The 23,607-nt window shown below is 38.2% G+C and overlaps 1 protein-coding gene across 1 annotated transcript in view; it reads left to right on the top strand.

Moving 5' to 3' along the window:
- LOC308273107 (putative ATP-dependent RNA helicase DDX60) overlaps positions 1–23,607 on the top strand; it is a gene marked incomplete at both ends in the record, with an annotated part of 94,393 nt that overhangs the window by 53,082 nt on the left and 17,704 nt on the right. Inside the window, 6 exons of the mRNA XM_080710224.1 lie at positions 727–831; positions 1,862–1,990; positions 3,159–3,283; positions 15,863–16,021; positions 18,369–18,516; positions 19,834–19,986. Of these exons, the coding sequence (XP_080566350.1) occupies positions 727–831; positions 1,862–1,990; positions 3,159–3,283; positions 15,863–16,021; positions 18,369–18,516; positions 19,834–19,986 (819 nt within the window). The remainder of the gene's footprint in view (positions 1–726; positions 832–1,861; positions 1,991–3,158; positions 3,284–15,862; positions 16,022–18,368; positions 18,517–19,833; positions 19,987–23,607) is intronic.

Raw genomic sequence — 23,607 nt, 5'->3', positions numbered from 1 at the left:
CTACCTTAAGGCTAAGGAGCTAGCATTCCAAAGTAGAATTAGAGCTAGGTCTTCTGACTCAAGCTCTTCTGCACTTTCCACTCTATCAAGTATCATCTCCATTTCCTTTTTTAGCTGTGTTGTGTTTAGGGCAGTTTCTTTAACCCAGCATGTCCAAACCTGAATTTTAAGGTCTTCTAATGGCTCTAACATGAGTGGCCTATTGTCAAATTATTAATAGTTTTAATGTTTAGAAGCTGTGGGGGAGTTAAAGACGCTCATCTGTCTCTACCTTCAAGAGCTTGTCATGCTGCTAAGGAGAAATCTGCATGTAATAGTTGATTCTTTGAGATTTAACATTTGTAACAAGACATTTCAAAGATTCCTATTTCACAGAACACATAAAATTACTCCTTTCTTTTTATGGGGAGTACTATAATAGTTCATTCAATAGGCTGCTATAGCAAAAAAAAAAAAAAAAAAAAAAAAAAACACCATGGAAAATTAGCCTATTTGAAAGGTCTTAGGAAATAAATATTTTTTGGTGAACTATTTTTTTCTACTTTAGTGATTAAGGAACACTCTCGAATAGTATTTTATTAGAATTTAGTATTTATCAAAAATTGAACATTTTAGTTTAAATCTTTTCAATGTCTTTGGGTTCCTAATGGTAGCTATGAGGCAAAGAATTAGACAAGAGCTAAATTAAAAAGAATATTAATAATTTCAATTTTATTTTAAATACAGATTGAAAGGTACGGATTTCCTTCTGACCTTGCCCTTTCACCTCGAGAAAGCATACAGCTCTATGACACTATGCTTCAAGTCTGGGAAAGCTGGCCCCAGGCCCAGGTAATAAGGAAATTAATGCTATGATAGAAGATGGTGATATTGCTGTCAGAAGGACAAACTTACGTTTTCTTACCACTCGTATTTGATCTTTTAAAATAACTAGTGGAGCCGGGTGTGGTGGCGCACGCTTGTAATCCCCGCGCTTGGGAGGCAGAGACAGGAGGATCATGCGGGTTCAAAGCCAGCCGCGCGCTGGCTTAGGAGACCCTGTTTCCAAAATGAAAATGTAAAAAATAGGTCTGGGAGTGTAGCCCGGAGGTAGAAGGGCTTCCAGAAACCCCAGTACCACCAAAAATAAATAAATAAATAAATAAATAAATAAATAAATAAATAAATAAATAAATAAAATAAATAAAATAACTAGTGGAACCTGGGCATGGTTGTAATTCCAGTACTTGGGAGCCTGAGACAGGAGGATCAAGGTTCATGGACAGTTCAGTTCAGCTACTTAGTAAGGCTTTCTACAATTTAGTGAGATCTTCTTTCAAGGTAAAAAATTAAAAAATAGGGCTTGGGTGTAGCTCTGAGGTAGAACACCCCTGGGTTCCATCCCTGGTACCGCAAAAAATAAAATAACTAGTGGACCTTTCTCAAAATGCCCCTTCTCCTACATTCTTCTGACTTATATTTTGTGTTTTATTTTAATGGAGTTTGAGTGGTATTTTATCTTAGTTCCTGTAAATCCTTCTTTTGGCTTTGGTGGTCCCATAATATTTCAGTTTCCACTTGGATTTTAATCCTCTGTTTTCTTCTACCATACTTGTTTCCTTTTCCTTTTTCCTCCCTTCCTTTCTTTCTTTCCTAATGGTTGTTCGTTGTCATCTCTGACTTTGTTGCTCTGCATCTTTTCTTTGAAGGGTTCGTGCATCCGAGTAGTTTTATGTATTAGAAGCAGTGGGGGAGTTAAAGAGAAGTTCATTTATTTCTACCTTCAAGAGCTCCTCATGCTGCTAAAAAGATAGATAATTGAGAAATCTGTTTCATTTTTCTTGGCATGATTTCAAATAACTTGGTGGTATTTGTTTTCCAGAAACTGTGTCCAGAAAACTTTATTCATTTTAAAAATAAATTAGTTATTAAGAAGTTGGATGCTAGAAAATATGAAGAGAGCTTAAAGGAAGAATTAACAAATTGGATAAAAAATGGCAAAGTAGAGAAGGTAAATTTCACACATTCCTGGCTTATTTTCTTATTTGTCTTATTTTCTTAGTTGTATCATTTAATTAATTCTATTTTCTCTTTTTTCTTAGTTTTCAGTTTTCATTTTAGAATTTTAAGTTGAACATGAAGTCTACTCTTCTGAGATAGAATAAAAAGAGAAGAATTTGGCTTTTTTATTCTTTGTTTCTTAAAACATGAATTAGAGGCTACTGGATCCTCTTGGTTATAATAAAAGATAAGAACAGAGCCATCAGCATCCTTACATATTCTTGTTGCCTTGGTAGCAGGTGCTGAACTCATAGTAACTGAAAATAATTTTTACTTTTCTTCTTTATTTTAGTCTGAGATTTTTTTTCTTATGCAATTTTTATTCCAAATTGTAGGAACTATTTAGGCATTAAAATCCTAGCCTGGAATCATATATATATATATATATATATATATATATATATATATATATATATGATATATAATCACATGTATATATGTATGTATATATATGTATGTATGTATATGTATGTTTTAAGTATACATATATCTGTTGTACGTAAGTTGATGGTTTTTATATTTTTAGTTTGTTTATCACAGATTGATGTTTCTGATTTTTTTAGAAATGATATATATTGGGCTTTTCTTGTGTGATTTTTCCTCCACCATACTTTAATTTGCTTTCCTATTCAGAAACATAATTAACTTAAACTTTCATTTAGTTGTTCTATTATTAAAATAGTCTTCAAAATGCATATGGGAGTGATTTTCCTCTATGACGTGGAAAGAACTGCTTTCCCACTCCCCCATCCACCATAATGACCCAATTACTGAATAATCAATTACTGAAAAATCCTGACAGATTTGTGTTTTCTTATAAAATTACATGTTAAATTATATGTTTATATGTAATTATATATAATGTGTTTATATATATACATAAACATACACACACAAATACACACACATATATGTTTATGCCAAATTTTTGTTTTCTAGTGTATTGATTTGTATGTTTCTTTGGTGATTCTTAGCATAGTTTTATATTTTGATAGTAATAATTTAAAGAACCACATAAACTTAACTAGGACAACTATGAAAATATCTTAGCCAATAGTAGCAATTCCTGTCTTTACCATACAGAAGTTGATGCAAATGTTTTCTATTCGCTGCTGCAGGCCAGGAAGGTACTGAAAAATCTTAGCCCCTGTTCAGATGCTCCTCCAGTAAACATGTTAAAGTCGTTTCCACTTCTTGTTGAAAAGCTCAAGGAAATGGGGAAGTTACCTGCACTATTTTTTATGTAAGTTCTTAAACTTAATTTGTCTTTAATAATGAAAATTTATATTAGACCTATTCCTTTAAAGTGGGAAGAGTTATACAAACTTCATTGTTATAATACAGTACTTATTACTATTTCTGGTGCTCATTCTTTATTCAAATGCATATGCCATTTAAAGTGTGTGTGTGTGTGTGTGTGTGTGTGTGTGTGTGTGTGTGTGTGTGTTACTGAGGATTGAATCCAGGGACATCGTATCTTTGAGCTATACCTCAGCCCTATTTAATTTTTTATTTTATTTTATTTTATTTATTTTTATTTTTTGGTGGTACTGGGGTTCCTGGAAGCCCTTCTACCTCCGGGCTACACTCCCAGACCTATTTTTACATTTTCATTTTGGAAACAGGGTCTCCTAAGCCAGGGCAGGCGGCTGGCTTCAAACCTGCGCGATCCTCCTGTCTCTGCCTCCCGAGCACGGGGATTACAAGCGTGCGCCACCACGCCCGGCCTTTTAATTTTTTATTTTAAAACAGGATCTTTCTACACTACTTTGTGCTGGCCTTAAGCCTATGATCCTTCTGCCTTTGCTTCCCAAGTACTGGGATTATGTGGCTGCGCCCTCATGCCCAGTTTATATATGTCATTAAAAAAACACCTTTCTAGTTCAAGTGGTGGAAAATATTTTTAGTGGTACTATTACAAATTATCTTCTTTATTTTGCTACTCTAATTTTTACTGGAAACTTATTATTTAGGTCGTATTAGTTTTTGGTACATATGTAGGTCCTTTGTAAAACAAATTGTATATGCATACATATGTCTCATATAAAATTAATGTGTTTCACCGGGCGTGGTGGTGCACAGTTGTAATCCCCGCGCTTGGGAGGTGGAGACAGGAGGATCGCGCAGGTTCAAAGCCAGCCTCTCTGTCTTAAGAGACGTTGCTTCCAAATAAAAAATATAAAATAGTGTGGGAGTGTAGCCCAGAGGTAGAAGGGTTTCATCCCCAGTACCACCAAAAAAAATTAATGTGTTTTATAATATGCTAGAGTATTTATTGCCAGAGTATATTAGTATTTTTAATTCATAGTGATGAGACATTGATATCTTGTTAATTTTGTTACAGTATAAAATACCTTACAATTAAAATGATAGTTCAATTAGTCCAGCTTCAAAAGAGTAATGCCAAAATATAATTTATTTAGTGTATAGCACTCTAAATCCTAGATTAGCCTTGATGATATGGTTTGGAATCAGAACAGACTGCTTGATTTACTTTAGATAATTTCAAACTACACTTAAGTCATGGAATCTTATATAAATAAAACCGTAGAATCTTGTTTAGGAGGTGAAATTTTATGAAACTTATTTAGGTGTAGACGGATAATAAATGTACTTTATTATAAATAATTCATTACTTGTAAATAAAGTAATGAGTCATTTTTGGATATATATATTGATGGTAGGTGAATGTAAAGTTGTGTTTGGAAAGTTGAGTGATTGTGATAAATTTGCCCCTTTTGTCCTCATTATTGGAATGAAGAAAATACATTCTGTATTATAGCTATCTTTCAAGCATGGCAACTGTCTGAAAGCCTAGCTACAAAACAGAAATCCCAAAACAACTGTTCATAATTCATATAATCGCACATATGTAGGAGAGGCAAATTTATAGCTATCCCCTTAAGAATGTTCTACTGAGTCTGAAAATTGAATTGACATGAGAAAGAACATCAAAAAGAAAGGACAAAACTTAATTTAAAGTAGATTTTATACAACATGGTAGCCGTCATAAGGAAATAAAGACATGGGTCACATAACTGAACAAACGGCCACTCAGTAATGAGTAGGACAAATTCCAGGTTGTGACTCTGATAAAGCCAAGGGCCTTGGGTGAAGGCAATTAATTCAGTGGAGAAAGAATGACTAAGAAGATAAGAGTTATTTTAACAAGGTTCATATAGATTTCCCTTGGCCTCAATTTTTACCATCCTTGATGATAAACATGTTCCTCTCCTTTTGGTATAAGGAGAAAATCTTTCATATGGCCATAGAGCCTCCAATTTTTAAGGAAAAGATTTTCTGTACCTGCTGTTTTCCGAGCACCTTTAATTCAAAATAATTGGTATGCTAGTGCTCTAGTTTGAGGTTGCATATTCTGAACTCCCGTGCATGCTTAAAGTATTTAAGAAGAAAAAATATTTCACAAAAAATTTGAAGGTTTGATTCTCTTGGAGGAGTTGACTTTTGATACTTGCCTATGGAATCTTGGGTTTACTACAAAACAAACCATGAAAATTCTTGTCTTATATAGTTTTGTTTATTCTGATTAGCCCCAGATTATCAAGAAATCTGAGGATTTTGCTGGGCTCACATCGTATCTCTAGGTGTACCTGTTAACTTTCTATAGCCTGCTCTCTAGAGAAAAAAAAGTGGGACATCTTGAGCATTTGGTGGCAATATCAATGTGTGCTTAAGTAAGATGCTTCATGGCCAGGCCCAAGCCTGAAGCCCGCCGCTGTCCCAGTTACTTTGGATACTTCTGGACAGTTGCTTTATGACTTTAAGCCTTAGATTTTTAATTTTCAAACTAAGATTAAAAAAAAAACTACACTGCCAATCACCTTGGGGAGGGGCTTACTGAGATATATAAATAATACATAGATTTGGGGTAGAAATGAAATTAAAATAAATCATAAAAGCACTTAATACGGTATCATGAACTATCACTGGCTAAGATACAACCTCTAGATTACATTTAGTCTATAGTAGTTATCAGACTTAAGATATGAAATTATTTTCAAATAACTTAGATGTTTTTAAAATGATGTACTATAGCCAGACATGGTGGCACAGGCTTGTAATCCTAGTACTTGGGAGGTAAGATAGGAGGATCACAAGTTCAAGGTAAGCCTCAGCAATTTAGGCCCTTCACATCTAAGACCCCGTTTTCAAATAAAAATAAAATTTAAAAAATAGAGCTGGGGTTGTAGTTCAGAGGTGGAGTCGCTAAGGGTTCAATCCCCAGTACCATTAAATACATACATACATACATACATACATAATTAAGGAAACAAACAATAAATGATGTACCATGATGAAAATGTTGATCATTTTTTTTGTGTGGTACTGGGGATGGAACTCAAGAGCATTCCACCTCTGAGCTGCACGTCCAGCCCTAGTTTTTTTTTATTCATTATTTTGAAACAGGGTTTCACTGAGTTGCAAAGGGCCTCACTAAGTGAGTGGCTGAGGCTGTCCGAGAAACGTGATCCTCCCATCTCAGCCTCCCAAATGTTGGGATTACAAGCATGCGCCACCATGCCCAGCTAAATATCAATCATTTAATGTAGCAATATGTGCCTAGATTTCAGCACCAACATAAGAAGAGAAGCAGCACAATGTTATAGTTTAGAACATGGGTTTGAAGGCCAGATTCTGCCATATATGTGCTGAGTGTTTTTGGCAGGTCATCTCTTTAGGTCTTTTCTTCATCTTTTCATCTTTGAAATAGAGATAAGAATATCACCTTCTCCGGAGTCAAGTTCTGCCGTGAGTGCCAACAGCAAAAGCGTGTACTTAAGCCATTTAGAAGAGCATAAATGTTTGCTCTTATTATCCTCTCCTTGTCTGCTGTATGGAATTTCTTGCCACGTGGCACGCACTGTCACTTTCTTAGTCCTTGCTTCACGAGTGTGTCAGTTCATTTACTTTTCACTTGCTAACCATATTTCCTTTTAATGCTTACTCTGTGAAGATCTCTTGAGAGAAGGCGATTGCAAAAAGAAAAGAATCAATTGCTTTGAAATGTACATTTTAAAATTTTATTATATAGGCTCAATTGATTCTTCATTGAAAGAAAGAATCAATTGCTTTGAAATTTATATTTTAAAATTGTATTATATAGGCCCACTTACTATCATAAGTATGGTTACAATCGTGGTGATGCCTACTGGCTACTTCCACTTTGTTGGCAGCATTTTACTAACAAGTGATAGTAACAAAATAAAACACCCATGAAGGACACTTAGGTTGATTCCATGGTTTGGTTATTATGAATTACAAAGCTATGGGAAATACACACAATGGAGTTCTACTCAGTAATAAAAAAAGAACAAAATTACTCCATTTGCAAGAAGATGGAAGGACCTGAAGAACATGTTATGTGAGATTAGTCAAGCACAGAAAGTGAAGGGGTATATGTTTTCTCTAATATGCGAGAGCTGAGCTAGGAAGTATTTGGATTACCAAGGGACTCCAGATAAGGGAAGAGAACCTCAGTGGAATCAGGGAAGAAGGGCAGGGGAGGAGAATGACTGAGACTCATTCATGGAAATACTACCATCAACTATGTGTATATATTGTCAGTCTGGGCAGTTGGTATTGGGAGGGAGAGAAATGGGGAGGTAGGGGTGAAGCACCAGGTACTGTGTGCATGGACATCATTGTCAACATGATTTACATTATGATGTGAAACTATAATGCACCAATAAAATAAAAAATTAAAAAATGAGACTCCTATGAAATTTTTCAGTGCTTCTGGAAAAAGCCCTAAATTCCGGATGTTGGGAAATGCATGTAATGTAAATATAAGGAATGCTTGCTTTTATTTCCTCTAGAAATACTTTACTCTTCACACATTCCAAGAATATGAACTGTAGCCATTTTTTCTCATCAATTAATTGCTCAGATCAGAGAGATCCAAAAGGTTACAACCTGAGGTAGGTTCATAGGTTAAGCCTCAAGGTGCCAAGAAGTCTGGATCATTATATTCCTAGGTAGTTGTATTTCCAAAGGTAAAATGCCCAGAACTTGGAGACATTTATGAATTGTAAAAGGCCACAATACCTGGGGTTTATCTGGTCTCTGGAAAGTAGTCATGTTACAAGGGGTAGAGATGAGAACATAGGATTCTTTCCATCCTGCCAAAAGAACAAAATTTTTGGTCGATTAAAAACATTTTTTCATCTTTTGGGAAGATGAAAAGAGTGGGAGGGCTGTTTCCCTTCTGTATATAAATGGAGACTATTTACAGTCCTCTCCTTCCCTATGGAATGTTCAATTACTTTTATGGGAAATTTTCCATGAGATCTTACTGCAATGCCCAGAGCGAATGTCTGGGATGAGGAGACATTTTTTTTTTTTTTTACTGTCAGGTAGTTGATAAGAAGTCTGTGGATCTAGATCATGTAATATGCAATTCAGGATCAAATTTATAAAATGGGCTTTAAAAGCTCAACAGATGTATGTTAGAATAGTGGTGGTAGATGAAAATATGATTTACTTTTACTTATGATTTTATTTCTGAAGGGGTCTGGGGGTCTTCAGGACCAATGAAGGAGGGTCGGCACAGGAAAGACCCAAGGCCAGCCATCGGAGATAAGCAAGCAAGCAAGCAAAAGCTTTATCAAGACATCCCAGCCCCCTTTTATATCAGGCAGCTGGGAGGAGGGGGCTTCCGCTCACAGCGGAAGATCGCACAAAGTACGGGGCGTTTACTGATTGGATGGTTCATACCCCAGTGAATGTATTATCAGGGGACTGGTTGTTGGGCATCCCGTGGCCCCTTTGGCAAGCTATGAGGTAACCAGCACAATCCAGAAGAGAAGCCAGAGAGGCGCCATCTTTGGCATGACTGGGCTGATTATCCTAACATTCCTCCCTTTTTGTTTTTTTAGGGGCAGGGGGAGTCGGATCATTCTGACTACTTCCTGCTGAAAGGGGGTGGCGATGGGAAGGGGTTCGGGAGGAGTAGAGAAAGCAGCCCCCAAGTCCATGCCATAAAAATATAAATTTCGTCAGGAAGATGCAGATCCCACAAAGATATGAGGCAGTCGTCAGGATGGTGGATAGGAGGTATCATCCAGCTGTCTTCCAGGAGGGCTTGTATCATAAGTCTCCATCGCGAAGGGATCCGTCTCTGTATGCTGTCAGTCGTCCCTGGGAATCGGCATCTTCCGAGTTTCAAAACTGGTAGTTTCTAAGGAGAAGTTGGTTAAAAGTCTGATTAGATATTTTACCTGGTTTTGCATGAGCTTAGTTACACAGAGTAAGAATATGCAGGCAACAAATATAATAGAAAGTGGACCCAGGATGGGCCATATCCAAGTAAGTATCAGGGACTGAAACCATGTGGAAAAGAATTTTTTTTTAGATCCTTTTTAAGCCTGAGTATATTTTGCTCTAGTATGCCTGATTCATTACCATAATAGCAACATTCTTCCTATAAGAAAACACAGGTTCCACCCTTTTCAGCTGTCAAGAGATCAAGGGCCCTATGGTTTTAACATGTTACCTGGGCCAGGAATGTAACCTGTTTCTGTAATGCTGAGAGTGATTCAGCAGTTGATGTGAGGGCACTTTCAAGTTTATTGTCTAAATCATCAGTGGCCCATAAGGCATAGCCTAGAGTCCCTCCTGAAAGTTTGTTTCAGATGAGGGAGGAGGGTAAGGATACTTCAACTAGTATAGGGAGAAAAGCAACCCTTTTTGTAAGCTTGGGTGGTGTAATCAAATATTGTATTTCGGCATAGCTGTAGAGAGTCAGGTGAGAGACCACCATGACCAAGAAACAGGGAGTGGTGGAGTTGGGATATATGATGTTGCTGAGAGTCCCATTGCACCAGAAGAAATGGCCTGGTTGGGTATAAGTGGGACTGGCAAGAGTGATATTGTACTGACAAGTGGGATCTCAAGAGGAAGGTAATGTTACAAAAATGCAAACTCTGTTTGGTTGGGTGATATTGTCGTCATTGGGTTCCCATAAGGGAACATTTTGGAGAATATGAAATGAATTAGTTTGAGAGGCGAAGGTATACTGAGAGGCGTTTATAGAAACTGCAGCTCACAAGGGCCAGGCAAGCGATGCTCAAAGGAAACAGTTTGAGGGGCTCAAGGCGGGAGAGATGAGATTTAGAACCGATAGAGTTTTTGCAATCAGTTGAAACCACATATATGTAGAGGAAGACGGAGCGGAGCTAGAGACTTTTCGGAGGGAGTTAAGTATCACCTGAGCTGAATGTTGGATATCTGTGGGAACTTGTGAAATTTGGTTGCTAGTGGATATATATATATATATATATATATATATATATATATATATATATATATATATATATATTACAGAAGAAATAAAGTGAACTGCAAAGGGTAGAGGCATATCCATTACAGTAAACCTTAACTGTAACTCCAGAAGCCCATCTTGGATCCCATGGGTCAGGAATAGTATAGAGGTAGGTTTTAGTTTTGGAACTGAATTTAAAATTTCCTGATCCTAGTTGTCCTCGATAGGCATCGTGGATTTTGTAGGACCAGTATGGGCATCTGCCATATACATTATCACAATTTGGGTTGCAGCAAAAACTTTCAGTTTGGTTAAAAAGAAAACAAAGATAAGGGCAGATAGCTTGATGAAACAGCTTAATGGTAGGAGGGAAGGCTAGTTGTAAACTATGAGAACATCTCATCAGGGGGCAATCAGCCATTGCAGCTAGTTCAGTGACCATTGTATTGTCATTGGTGTAGGTTTGCTGAACCTTGAATCTCCAGACAAAAGGGGAGGAAAAGGTTACAGAAAAGCATATGAAACTAGTGAATACAAAAAGGTAGTTATTCATTTTCAGGTATGGGAACCTCCAAACAAAGTCAAGATATTTGGAGTTTTAGAGGATTATGGGGAGAGATAGTGGACATAATAAGTTGGTCTATTATCTTGAGGCGTCCGGGTTTTTTGTGAAGCTGCTGAATCAGGTGGTCAGATATATATTTGAGCCAGTTTGAACCTAGAAATATGAATCCAAGGAGTATATTGGTTATTATTTAATTTAAGTTTTGCAGCAGTAGGAGTACATAGGGTAACCTGAGCCGGGCCATCCCATTTTGGTTGTGAGGTAGGTTTGTTTCCCGGGGGAGGGGGGGGTTTGAAATAGACCTGTTGTCCTATGGTTAAGGAGGATATGGTGGGTGCCTGATTGGGGTCAGGGAGTAGCCAGTCTTGATATTTCCAGAGTTCTGATCTGATATGGGATAAGAGAGGAAAGGCTATTTGTGGAGGAAGGACATTGGAATGAGGAGAAATTCCTGGGGGGAATAAGGGGCGGCCGAAGTGTCAACAAAGATGAGAAGGTATTTGAATCTCTTAACCCTGGTCATATTGGTATAATCTACTTGCCAATCAGTAGCTGGAGTATGTCCCCTCACCTGGTGGGCTGGAAAGGCCTGAGGTCTAAGGGGAGTGGCTGGGTTTGTTCTTTGGCAAATGATACAATTAGATATAATCTGATGAGGGAATTTTTTGTCCTTGGGTGTGAGAACAAAGAATGATTGTAGGAATAACTCAAGGCTTTGTGGATTTGAATGAAATAAGGCATGTAGATACCGCAGAAAGTCAGAATGGGAATGGTCAAAATCAGAAGGGGAGTCCAAATTATTAGGGGCTGGTGAAGGTATGTCATCAGCATTGTGTAATAACAGTATGAAGGGAAGGGGTTGATAAGTTTTTTTGGGCCACCTCCTGTGCCGCCTGGTCAGCCCTAGAATTTCCCCGAGTTATTGGAGATGAGTCAGTCTGATGAGACTTGCAGTGAATAATACCTAACTGCTGTGGGAGGATAGAAGCTTGAAGGAGTTTGGCTATCAGTTTAGATTGAGAAGACCATGTTCCTTCCAAGTTGCAGCATGTGAAACTAAGATATGGTAAATATATTTTGAGTCTGTGTACAGGGTAAGAGTTCTGTACCGCTAATGTATGGGCTCTGATAGCCGCCATTAGCTCATCCTGTTGGTTGGTGGTATTAACAGGAAGAGGATGGGCCTCAGTTGTCTCGGTGGTTGGGACTCTGGTGTAACCCGCCCGCTGTATCCCATCCAGAAGGAATGAGCTCCCATCAATGAACTAAGTAAAATCAGGATCTGTTAATGATGAGGTTGAGGAACAAGAGAGAAAGGCTTCCAGAATATCATAATAATTATGTATAGGAGAAGGATGGTTAGCTGTGGCTTCTGGTAGCAAGGAGGCAGGATTTAGAGGTGGGCAGGCCTCAAAAGAAAAGAGAGGGATTTTGAAGGAAGGAAACTAAGAGAGATAAGATTCTGGAGGGAGGTAAAGTCTGTAGGCCTTTATAGATGAGCAAGTCCCGAAGGTGATGTGGAGATAAAATGTTTAAGGGTGCTCCGAAAGTAAGTTTGTGGGCTTCCTTTTGTAGAAGGTGGCCTGCTGCCAGGGCACGAAGACAAGGTGCCCAACCCTTGACTGTGGAATCTAGTTGTTTGGACAGGTAATAAACGGTTTTGTTAGGTCTGGCAGGTGTAAAGCAGGAGCTAAAAGTAAAGCTTTTAGTAGGAGACAAAAAGCATGTGAAGGGGAGGAGGCCAGGGGTTCATGAAGGGGGCCCTTAGCTGGCTCATATAAGGGTTTGGCAAGAAGGAAGTAGTTGGGAATCCAGGCCCGAAAATAACCAGCAAGACTCAGGAAGGAAAGAATTTCATTTTTTTGTGTTGGGGACTGGGAGAGTCTAGATAAGCTTCTTGCGGTCTTGTTTTAATGCTGATTTATATATAGATAACCAGAGAAAACAGAAAAATAGGAAATTATCTTAATTTCACTGTCCTTACATAAACTTAATTCTATACAGTCATTTTTAACATGCTCAGACCTTCTGCGACCTGCTTTTTGCCTTCTAATCCTGTCCTTTCCTTTCCCATGTGGGACATTCTTCTTTTTCCTTTCCTTTTTTCCTTCCTTACCAAAATTTCCCTTCTTTATATCTTTCTCTCATCCCTACATACTGGTTCCTTTCTGCCATGATTCCCTTCTTGAATCTACATTTTGAAATGATTCTGCATCATTTTTAACAGAATAGGTCTCCATAGAAGAGAACTCTAGGAGAGACAAAGCAAGCAGAGAACTAACCCTGTATTAATAATCAGTATTTTGTCTGACACCTCAAGAGCTACCCAGGCTTTCTCTTGCTGGTTAGAGGGCTGATCAGAGGGGCCTTGCCAAGCCTAGGGCATCTTTAGTCTTCAGTCTTCGAGGGAAGCCACGATGGGAGCAGATTGCCTCACTTCCCTTCAGAGGTGAGGGCAACATGCTTTCCAGTATTTTTCTCTTACAGAGATGGCACAGCCCAGATGCAGATGGACTCCTTTCAGGAGTGGAGGAAATCAGGCACCTTTGTACTGGCAGGTACCAAGCCATTAGCCCCTTTCTCTCTCTGTATGAGAAGCCTTTGGTGTCTCTGAGGGGCAAAGACTTATTACCCAATGCAGGGCTATCAAATGGGCTTGTACCTGTGTTTGCATTTGTCTCCTCTGATGCTTAATAATCAGCCAATAGTTTAAACCACCATTTAAACAAAACAAATTCTCAATGATATTACAATTTGAACATCTATTACCAGGAAGCCAATGGTAGTTGTCTTAGCCTGAAGAAAACAAAGTGTATTATTCTTTAGTGACAATTTTGAAATTTTTAATAAACTTAAACCTTTACAAATTTAAGCCACAGGAACTAATATGTGATAAGAGTAAACTTCTGATAGCCAAGAAGGGTTCAGCCAGTGTTGACCTTGTTCAGATAAAAGTTGGCTGTTATCCCAGCTGATGAACAGTGGCACTTTTAAAGTTTATGTCAAGTGAGGTTGTAGGCTTGAGTGATATAACGGAATTTTCTGATATAGATATCAGGGTTGGAGGTGTAGGAGCCTAGCTTGGTGTGAATCTGGAACAAATCTGCCATGGAGAAGGGGATGTGAACTCTGATTATGCCCTTGGTCCCAGCCACCTCATGGAGAGGAGCCACGACCGAAGATACGGGGGTGGCTGGGGGTTGAGAGTGAGATTGAGCATGAGATCTTGTTAACGGAGGACTAAAGGCTGGTTGGGGAGAAATCTGAGAAATGGGTGGGGGGTAGAGACAAGAAGATGAAGGTTGCCCGGGAGGGGTTGAGGTTTGTAGAGGAGGGGCAGAGTTTGTGGGAGGACGGAACACAGAGAAAGAGATAAGTGCGCTGGAGGGATTTGTGGCGAGGGAGGGCATTTGTAGGAAGGCAGGCGGCTGAGAAAGTGGTAAGTGTGCTGCAGAAGCCCGCGAAGGAGGAGAGTGTCTGACTCAGGGAGAGTTTCAGAGCAAGGTGTTCAGAGGGAATTGCGGCGGTTTTGCAGTCTAACAGAACTTGCTGGGCGTGCAGGAAGAACACAGATCAGTGAAGGGTAAGAGTGTAGATCTCTTTCCACCCTTTTGCATGCTCACAGTAATTAAACAAATCACGGAGAAGTAGAGGGTCAAGGGATCCCTCAGGGGGGTCAATGGTTGTTATTGTCCAGAGAGTAATGAGGCCAATTTAGGTTTAATGTCTGGAATAAGGGAGAGATGGCTTAAATAATTAAGTAGACACCTTAAAGGGGCAGTATCTGGGATGGAAGAAGAGGCTCCCACGGTGAAAGGTTATGAAAGATGGAGGGAGAGGTTAAAAGAGAGAGGGTTAGGTAAGGATAAGAGAGAGATAGAGAGAGAACGGAGAGTTCCAGTGTTTGAGGAGGTGTGAGTGAGAGAGAGTGGAAAGTCCCAGACAAGTAAAGGAATAAAGGACCAAAATGGGCGTCCCCAGATGGCCGATTACTCCTGAAACCCAATATAGGGTCGGATAGGCTGAAGACGTTGTCAGGTCATCACCCGAGAACAGTCTGCCTGGGCCAGAGCCGGAGATCATGGGACACCTAGTGCTAGGATTTTCAGAGAGTCGGTAGTTGGACTTTATCAGTCGGATGGAGTCGGTTGGACTTCATCAGTCAGACAGACGGTACGGTATCAGAATGTTAACAGAATGGAGAGTGTTAGGAGGAGGAATGAATGAGAGTAGAAAGAATAGCAGGGCCTGTTCTTCCTTCCCATTATCTCATAATTAAATGAAGCAGTAGACTATCATGGGAGTCCACCATAGCCTTGAAGGCCATGGTGGGGTGCAGTCTTCCCCCAAACCTGGCGTCAGGGCAGAGCCGGACAATCACAGTCAGATACCCTGCTATAGCCAGACTCAGGCAGATAGCCTAAGGGGGACTTACCCAGCTGGTGGAGTGACAGAGATGGTCGGGATGGCCAGTGGTGGTGGGTGCAGAGAGCGAGTGCCCAAAAAGAGGACAAGGACGGCCGGCCGGGGAGAGCCAAGAGGAGGGAGTCCTCTAGATAGAGGGGTCTCCCTCCCGGGTTTCGGCACCAATGAAGGGGTCTGGGAGTCTTCGGGACCAATGAAGGAGGGTCGGCGCAGGAAAGACCCAAGGCCAGTCATCAGAGATAAGCAAGCAAGCAAGCAAAAGCTTTATTAAGACAGCCCAGCTCCCTTTTATATCAGGCAGCTGGGAGGAGGGGGCTTCCGCTCACAGCCGAAGATCGCACAAAGTACGGGGCGTTTACTGATTGGATGGTTCATACCCCAGTGAGTGTGTTATCAGGGGACTGGTTGTTGGGCATCCTGTGGCCCCTTTGGCTGGCTACGAGGTAACCAGCACAATCCAGAAGAGAAGCCAGAGAGGCGCCATCTTTGGCAAGACTGGGCTGATTATCCTAACAATTTCCAAGGTTCACATTCCTTTTATTTGTTTCCAGATTCAGTATAGGTTTTGTGGAAGAAAGTGCTAGAAGTGTGTACAGTTTCCTGAAGGAAAAGCAGGAGAAAAAAAGACCTCCTGAAGCTGATAAAGAAGCCCATGTCATGGCCAGCAAACTTCGAAAAGTTAAAAAGTCCTTGGAGAAACAAAAGATTATGTAAGTATTTCATTTAAATGAACTGGTCATCAAAGATTAAAATATCTCACACATCCCAGTAGGACACACACATTGAATGGGCTCTTCCACTTTTAGAGGAAGAATGGAGAAAAGATAAGTGATCATAATCATATATTTCTATATATTTCTTGTTTGCATAAATGTGTTTTATTCAAGATAGGAAGAGGGCAGGAATATGGTTTATGAGTCTGGGTAAATTACATAGCTTGGCATAAACAACCAGCAAAATAAGCACAGCTAAGATGCACATGTGAGTTATCTTTTAGTTAGCTTTCAGAAGACTTAAGCTTTGCACCTATTATCTTGGATCAGAGCTAAGTATCACAGAGTGATTCACAGAATGAGCTTGGGACTGGACTGCAATGCCAATTTGATGCTTTGCCATTGTTTCCTCTTCCTTGCTCTTAAGGTCTAATGCTGTCAACTCTAGAGCCAAAAATGTTTATTTTTTCCCTGTGGTCTTCTCCATATTTAGTCTCTGCCTGATTAAGATACTTGTTATGTCTTCCCTGGAAAATTGCAGAAGTCTTTTTAGTTTCTATTTTTTGAACTTCAGAACTTTGAGGTCCACCATTTCCCAATCTAGCCAACAAATGTCCTTAGACTGATTTCCTTTATTTCTGTGTTTATTCTATCCTGTCATTAGTTAGTAGATCAACTGTTACCATATGTTGTTTCTACATCCAGATTAAGCATCCCTTATCTAAAAATTCAAAATTTCTCAAAATCTGAATTTTTTTTCAGGGGCTAATATGATGCTATAAATGGAAAATTCCATCCCATGAAACTTTGTTTTATGCACAAAATAGTGAAGATATATTTCCTTAAAGCTTTCTATGCAAGATGAATATGAAACATAAATAAATTTTATATTTAGATTTGGGTTCCATCCCTAAGATATCTCATTACATATAGGCAAAAATGTTGAAATCAGAAAATCATCTGGTGTTATCTAAGCATTTTTCTTAAGGGTGAATCAATCTGCATCTATTTTTACTAAATTTTAAGCTTTATAGTAGGAACCATTTATTTCACTCTTTGAATCTCTGATGCTTGACACAGAGCTTCATGGGTAATAATTGTTCCAGAAATATTTTTTAAGTGTGTGATAAATATTTTTCCTTTAGATTTAAACAGCACTTGAAGGAACGCTGATTCAGACATTGCAAATACTAAAACTTTCTAGAATTTGCTGATGATTCTTCTGCTTTTATTCTTTCTGCCTGTCCTGTTCATAAGTAGGGGAGGTGATGAGCTCAGATTGAAATAACATAGGAGGCATAAACTTTTATAGTAACTAATCCTCTTTACTCAATGCTCTTAGAGCCACATTTCAAGCTGGATTAGAGACTTGTAACTCAAACTATCCAGGTAAAGGATATTTCAATGCTTTAGTCAGCATTATCTCTCTACTAAGGATAAGAAGGGACCTGCCTCCGTGTGTTATTCATTGCATAAATTCCCCAAATTAGTGATGTAGTAGCCTTGAGTTAGAGGATGTAGTAGCTTTGAATACAATTGAGGAGCTTTGAATAACAATAAGGTATGGTTGAAGTGCACTGAGTAATTGGTTTTTCTTTTCCTTTTTTTTTTTTTTTTTTTTTTTTTTTGGAAAGGAGGAGGTATGCTTGTAAGTTTGGGAATCAACACTTTGAAGTACCACTCTGACCCTCCTCCATCTGTATCCATGTCCATGAAAGAAAGAGCCAGTGGGGGCTAAGGAGACATGCCCATTGAGAGTTCACTGTTGCAACTTCACTTTTATTTTTGGTTGGATCTGGGGACTGAACCTAAGGACATTCTAACTCTGAGATACAATACTAACTCTTCTTATTTTGAAACAGGGTCTTGCTAAATTGCTGAGGCTGACCTTGAACTTAGGATCCTTATGTCCTAGCCTCTCAAGTACTGGGACTATAGGATTCTACCACTGTATCTGGCTACTATCATCCCTTTAAATTCCAGCTTGTTATGGGGATATATTTGTCAAAGCAGGAGGACAGAATGTATTTTACTTGACAGTTGGTGACCTTGAATAAAATGTATGGGTAGACAACAATATGTGGCCATGTTAGGAGACCTGTACTTGATGAAGAGGCTACAGCAAGACTGAAAGAGAACATCTCAGAAGAAACATGCATGTAGTGGAGTTTTCTCTAAACCCCAGGGGGCACAGAGCAGGTGCATTCAAGAAAGGAGACTGAGTCATGAGAGTACAAATGAAAATGGCAGTGAAGGTCTCCATAGGCATTATTGGAGATGTCTTGGACTTCTTGTGGTGGCTGAGTATGAATATTCATTGCTTAAAATTTTGTGTTGACAATAGAGATGAAAAAGGCTTGAAAAACCCCAGGAGACTGGATCAGAGCCTAATACATAAAGCTGAACATGATAATCTACTGAAGAGTCTAAAGAAGAACCTGGAAATCCCTCCAGACTGCACGTATGCTGATGGAAAAGTGATGGACACTGAGGTCAGTGTGGGAAGAGGATGGTTCTCCTGGAGCCTGTGCCACTCATCCATCAGAACCTCTCTGTCATCTGTTATCGACAGTAGTTTGTAAAATAACTAGATGCTATTTCTACTGAAATCTGTGAATTGGACCTCTTGGCTCCACCTACCTCTTGAGGGTTCTGCAGTATAGACCTAAAAAAGCTCATGTTTAGGATTTGTAGGTTATTTCCTGCTTATTAACAGTTCACCCAACTCCAACTTCACAGAAGTGTCTACCCTTGGACTACTTACTTACTTACTTATGTATTTCCATTATATATATTTTTTCATAGCCTGAATTCTAGACTTTGATGTCTCATGTCTCCTTTAAAAATTTAGGTCCAGTTAGCTTGATACACTTCGAGTAATATTCATAGAATTTCTCAAAATCAGAGGCTTCCTAATGATGTAATTAAAGCATCCTACCAAAGAGGATTAAACTATGTGAAAGTGGTTGGCCATATCATCTTTGAAATCTTTTTTTAAAAAACTGTACAAATCATTCATGCTTATGGTAGACAAATGAGTATACATGTTAGTAGTAATCAAGGGAATATACCACTCAAAAGTAATTACTGCCCACCAGATGAACATTTTACGATTTTACCTGTCCCACCCACAATATGTGTGTGTTTATATTTATTCTATTCTACACTTTCTTTTGTAAACTTCATGATCCCTCCCCTTCTCATTACCATGTATTTACATGATCATTTTAATGGATCTTTGTATTTCATTGTGTGGATGACTATATAACTAAAATAACCAGCAAACCAGCTTTTTGCTTTTGAATCCTTAAGCTCCTCCCCACATACGCTGGGCGTATCTTTGTGCATGTAACTCTGGCCACAGCTGGATTTCCTTCTTAGGACATGGATATTTTTAAGGCCTTTTGTGACTTATTTGCAATGGGAAGTGAGCATTCTCTGTCCTTATAAGGTAGAAACCCTACTCTCTTTCCTGAAGTCTCTGTCTCTCTGAGAAAGTCCAAGGCTCCAGCAGGGACCGGATTTCCTTCAGATACACACACCTCCACTGGGTATATGATCTATCCCTTTATCAGAGCTTTTCACCCCAGAAGTGGGGCGGGTCTGCTTTAGACAGTCTGTCCAAAGACTTGTGAAGATTTTTCTTGTAGTTACTCTTTGATTCACATAGAGTCAATTTTTAACATTTGTTTCATTTAGTCAAATGATGACACACCTGCATGTTCCTTTCATTTAAACATTTTGGATGGTGATTTAAATTAACACCAAATAAGAAGTTACTAAAACCCTCAAACTTTTTCTTCTTTTAGTCACTTCAGACGGTATTTCGTCGAGTAAGATTTGAAAGAAAAGGTTCAGAACTAAAAGCTCTGGCAAAAAGGGGTATTGGATACCACCACAGAGCCATGAGTGCCAAAGAGAAACAGCTGGTTGAAATTCTTTTTAGGAAAGGATATATTAAGGTGGGTATTTTTTTTTCATTCTAAAAATTGAAGTTGTGACTGTATGAAGCTGAATTTTCTTGAAAAGTAAACACATAACTATATTTTTCTTATCTAACTATGACTTTTTAATTTTTGTTAACAACACATGATATCACCATCTGTCTCCGTTTCATTTGATATAGGGAAGGATTTGAAGTGCATCATTCAGTTTATCCTTTATCATGAGAATAAAAATATTTCCTAAACAACTACTTTTCCAAATATTTCTCTATAGAAATATTTAGTATTTAGTACTTTTCTAAATATTTCTCTTTAGAAATATTTTATATTTCTAAATATGAAATATACCTGTGCCAGGTATGATGGCACATGCCTGTAACCCCAGTACTTGGGAGAGTGAGACAGGAGAATCATAGGTGTAAGACAAACCTCAGCAATTTACTGAGACTCTGCAATCTTATGGAACCATGTTTCAAAACAAAAATATAATCTTAAATAAAGGGCTGATGGTGTATCTTGGGGGTAGAATGTCCCTGGGTTCAACCTTTTAAAAATTATATATTTTAAATATATATTTATATATATATATATATATATATATATATATATATATATGCATGTATATATTTTTAATGTCTATGCACACTTATCCTGATCTTGGTGAGGCTTCTTGATTTCTTGTTTAGAATATCTAGGGCATTTTATCAGCTCTTTATATGATTTGGGCTATAGACATTTGTTCATGAGTTTGGAGGACTTTCAGAGCAGAGGTTGGCCAGATCTTTGTCTCATGCCATAGCTAAAAGCTAGAGAGGAATGTGTTGTTTCCCAGAACTTTTTATCTCAGCAGCTTTCAGACTTGTCACCCCTCAGTGTTCTTTCTCCTACCACTGACAGCGGACAAGAGGAGGGTTCACTTAGAATTTTTAAACTAAACCTTTCTGGTGTTTTGCTTGGTACTTCCTATGTGGCTACATGAGGAAAGTCTGAATCCCCTTACAAAGAGGGTTTAGATAATTTTCTAGTGAATTTGAATCTTGAGTAATATTTAAAAATAGTTATCTGCCTTACTTTAAAACGTTTTCTGCCTTGAATTTTACATAACATAAACTACATTTGTGAGCGTGTGTGAGGATGTGTGTATATAACGGGGGTTGGGGGGAAGAGAGTCAGAGACAGAGAGATGTGAATTTTGCTATGCAAGGTAGCATCTTTTAATCACAATAAATTACATGGTACAGAAAATCGTGTAGGTACTCAGGAGTGGTGGCACATGCCTGCAATCCTTTTAAGTACTTGGGAGGCTGAGACAGGAGGATCGCAGTTTCAAAGCCAGACTCAGCAACTTAGTGAGGCCCTCTGCAACTTAGTCAGACCCTGTTTCAAAGGTAAAACATAAAATAGGGCTGGGGTGTATATCAGAGGTAGAATGCATCTGGATTCAATCCTCAGGACCACAATAAAGAAAAATTTTTTAAAAAAGGAAGAAAGTCTTATCTAGAAAAAAGAAAATATATTATTAACAACTTTGCATAGCCCTTCTCTTCACTAATAAAAATGTACATTTTAAAGGTTCATAATAATGTTTTCTACACTTCTGTGAATTGAGAGAAAAGAGGGACACCTATTTTGATCAACATATCCTGTGTCTAAGATATTAGCTATTTAATAGCAGTTACTTAGTTCTAGTACCTTGACTAGTAAGTAACTAGGTTCCTTAAGACAAGGTACTACTGATATAGTAGTACCTTTATTTATATTTATAAGAATATACATTTATATTTATAAGAAGGTGTTTAGTTTTCTAAACTTAATAATCTTACTTTCTACATTTTTGTTTTTAGAACTTTAGAAAAACATTTAATGAATGATGTGTTACATTTTGACAAATATATACACTTCAATTACAAAATGGAGAAAATTACTCCATATGCTTCAACATTAGCACTAATCCTGCCATATCAATACCAAGAGGAGAATATATCTGATCAGTACAAAAAGGGAAACTAAAAATATACAGCATTAGCTGAAAATGAGTAAGAAGTTGAATTATTATGTAAACAGACTTTTTCCTATTTCTTTTCTGGGCAGATACCATGGGAATTTAGGGGGAAAAATGAAAATTTACTTTGGTCTTACTTTTGAGATATATTATCTCTATTGATAGAATTTTAATTCATTTTAGCAGACAAAGTAAGTAATTTTCCAGAAGTGGGTGTGTGAAAGTATTATTGTCCCGTCATGGAGAAATTCCCTTTCTTACAATTAATTAAGAAACATTTATGATAAAACTTATCATGTACCCGTTATACTCCTCAATGCTGGAGATACCATCATGAATGATACTTGGAGCCTGACATAAGACAAATAAATAAAATTGTTGAGGTAGTTATTTGCCGAAGACCAGCTGCGGCCAAGTCAGGGTTTCTCGAAGGTGGTGAGGAGTCGGCGACTTGAGGGAATGAGAGACGGCCTTTTTGGAGGCGTGACTCTGCCATACAGAGTCAATGCTTTATTTTTATATGATTTTACATGGAAATATTTGATATTAACAACTTCTGACAAAACACCTGGATATAAACAACATTTAGAAAAACATGTTTTCAGTACACCTAGGTACATTTTGCGCTTTATCTGGAACAATTTAACCTACTCCGATGAGCTCATATCCCAATACCTGAAATTATCCAAATTAATATCATACAAATCATTCTGGTTATCTAGTCACAAAGATCAATTTTATTCTAATTATTAACCTAACTAACAATGGTGCTCTGCAAAGTACGTTCAGACCTAAAGCTAAACTAAATGTACAGAAAACAAGGGGCTTTTTCTTTAGAAGGAACACAAAGATTTTAAAAGATCTTTGAGGGGCACAAAACATTTTACTTTTATATTTTATATTTTTAAATACTAAGTATGCAATTTATTTTCTTAAATTCTTATGATCTTTGATCAAAAACACCAGAAAGGGGAGGCTCTGCCTAGCCGATTTCTCCATCCCACATAATAAACTTTAATTAAACTTATCCTTAACCGCTAAATGCTAAACCTACTATTTTTACTTCTAAAATTAGCTGCTGATTTTATCTGTTATTTTTGACTACTAGGTATTCTATTAACTTATTTTGACCCAACCACCAAATTTATACTAAACTTATTTTATTTCTCTAACATACAATACTTGTTAAGTTGTTTACCAAGAGAACTCTTTTGTGCTTTAGTGAGCAGGCACCAAGGAGGTCCCTGCCTGCCCAACCCTCTGTAGGAACGGCAGAGTCCTGACATCAAGCCATTTTCCAGTAATATTAACTCTGTGCTTTCCAATCATTATACACTCCTGTACGGGAAAGTGGAGGATGGTTGGAGGTGGAAAAGTATTCTGATTAGTGCTAGCCCCCGGAGGGGTATACTACAGTCTACCCCCTAACTTATAAGCAACATATGGAGGGCCTTGCACAGTAGGTTTAATTTGCCTAAAGTTAACTTTTTCCTTTCATAACTAAAACCTTAAGTGAGTTAGGTGTTGTAAGCAGAAGAGCAAAGAGCTCTTTTCTATGTAGCTTTTTAAAAGTTCTCCCATAGTCATATTCTTCTTAATTCTAACCCCAGTACAAATCTTAGGACATTTTTCAGTCA

Source organism: Muscardinus avellanarius (genome assembly GCF_963383645.1).
Source record: "Muscardinus avellanarius genome assembly, chromosome: 14".
Lineage (NCBI taxonomy): Eukaryota > Metazoa > Chordata > Mammalia > Rodentia > Gliridae > Muscardinus > Muscardinus avellanarius.
This window is presented reverse-complemented; position numbering and strand designations above follow the sequence as displayed.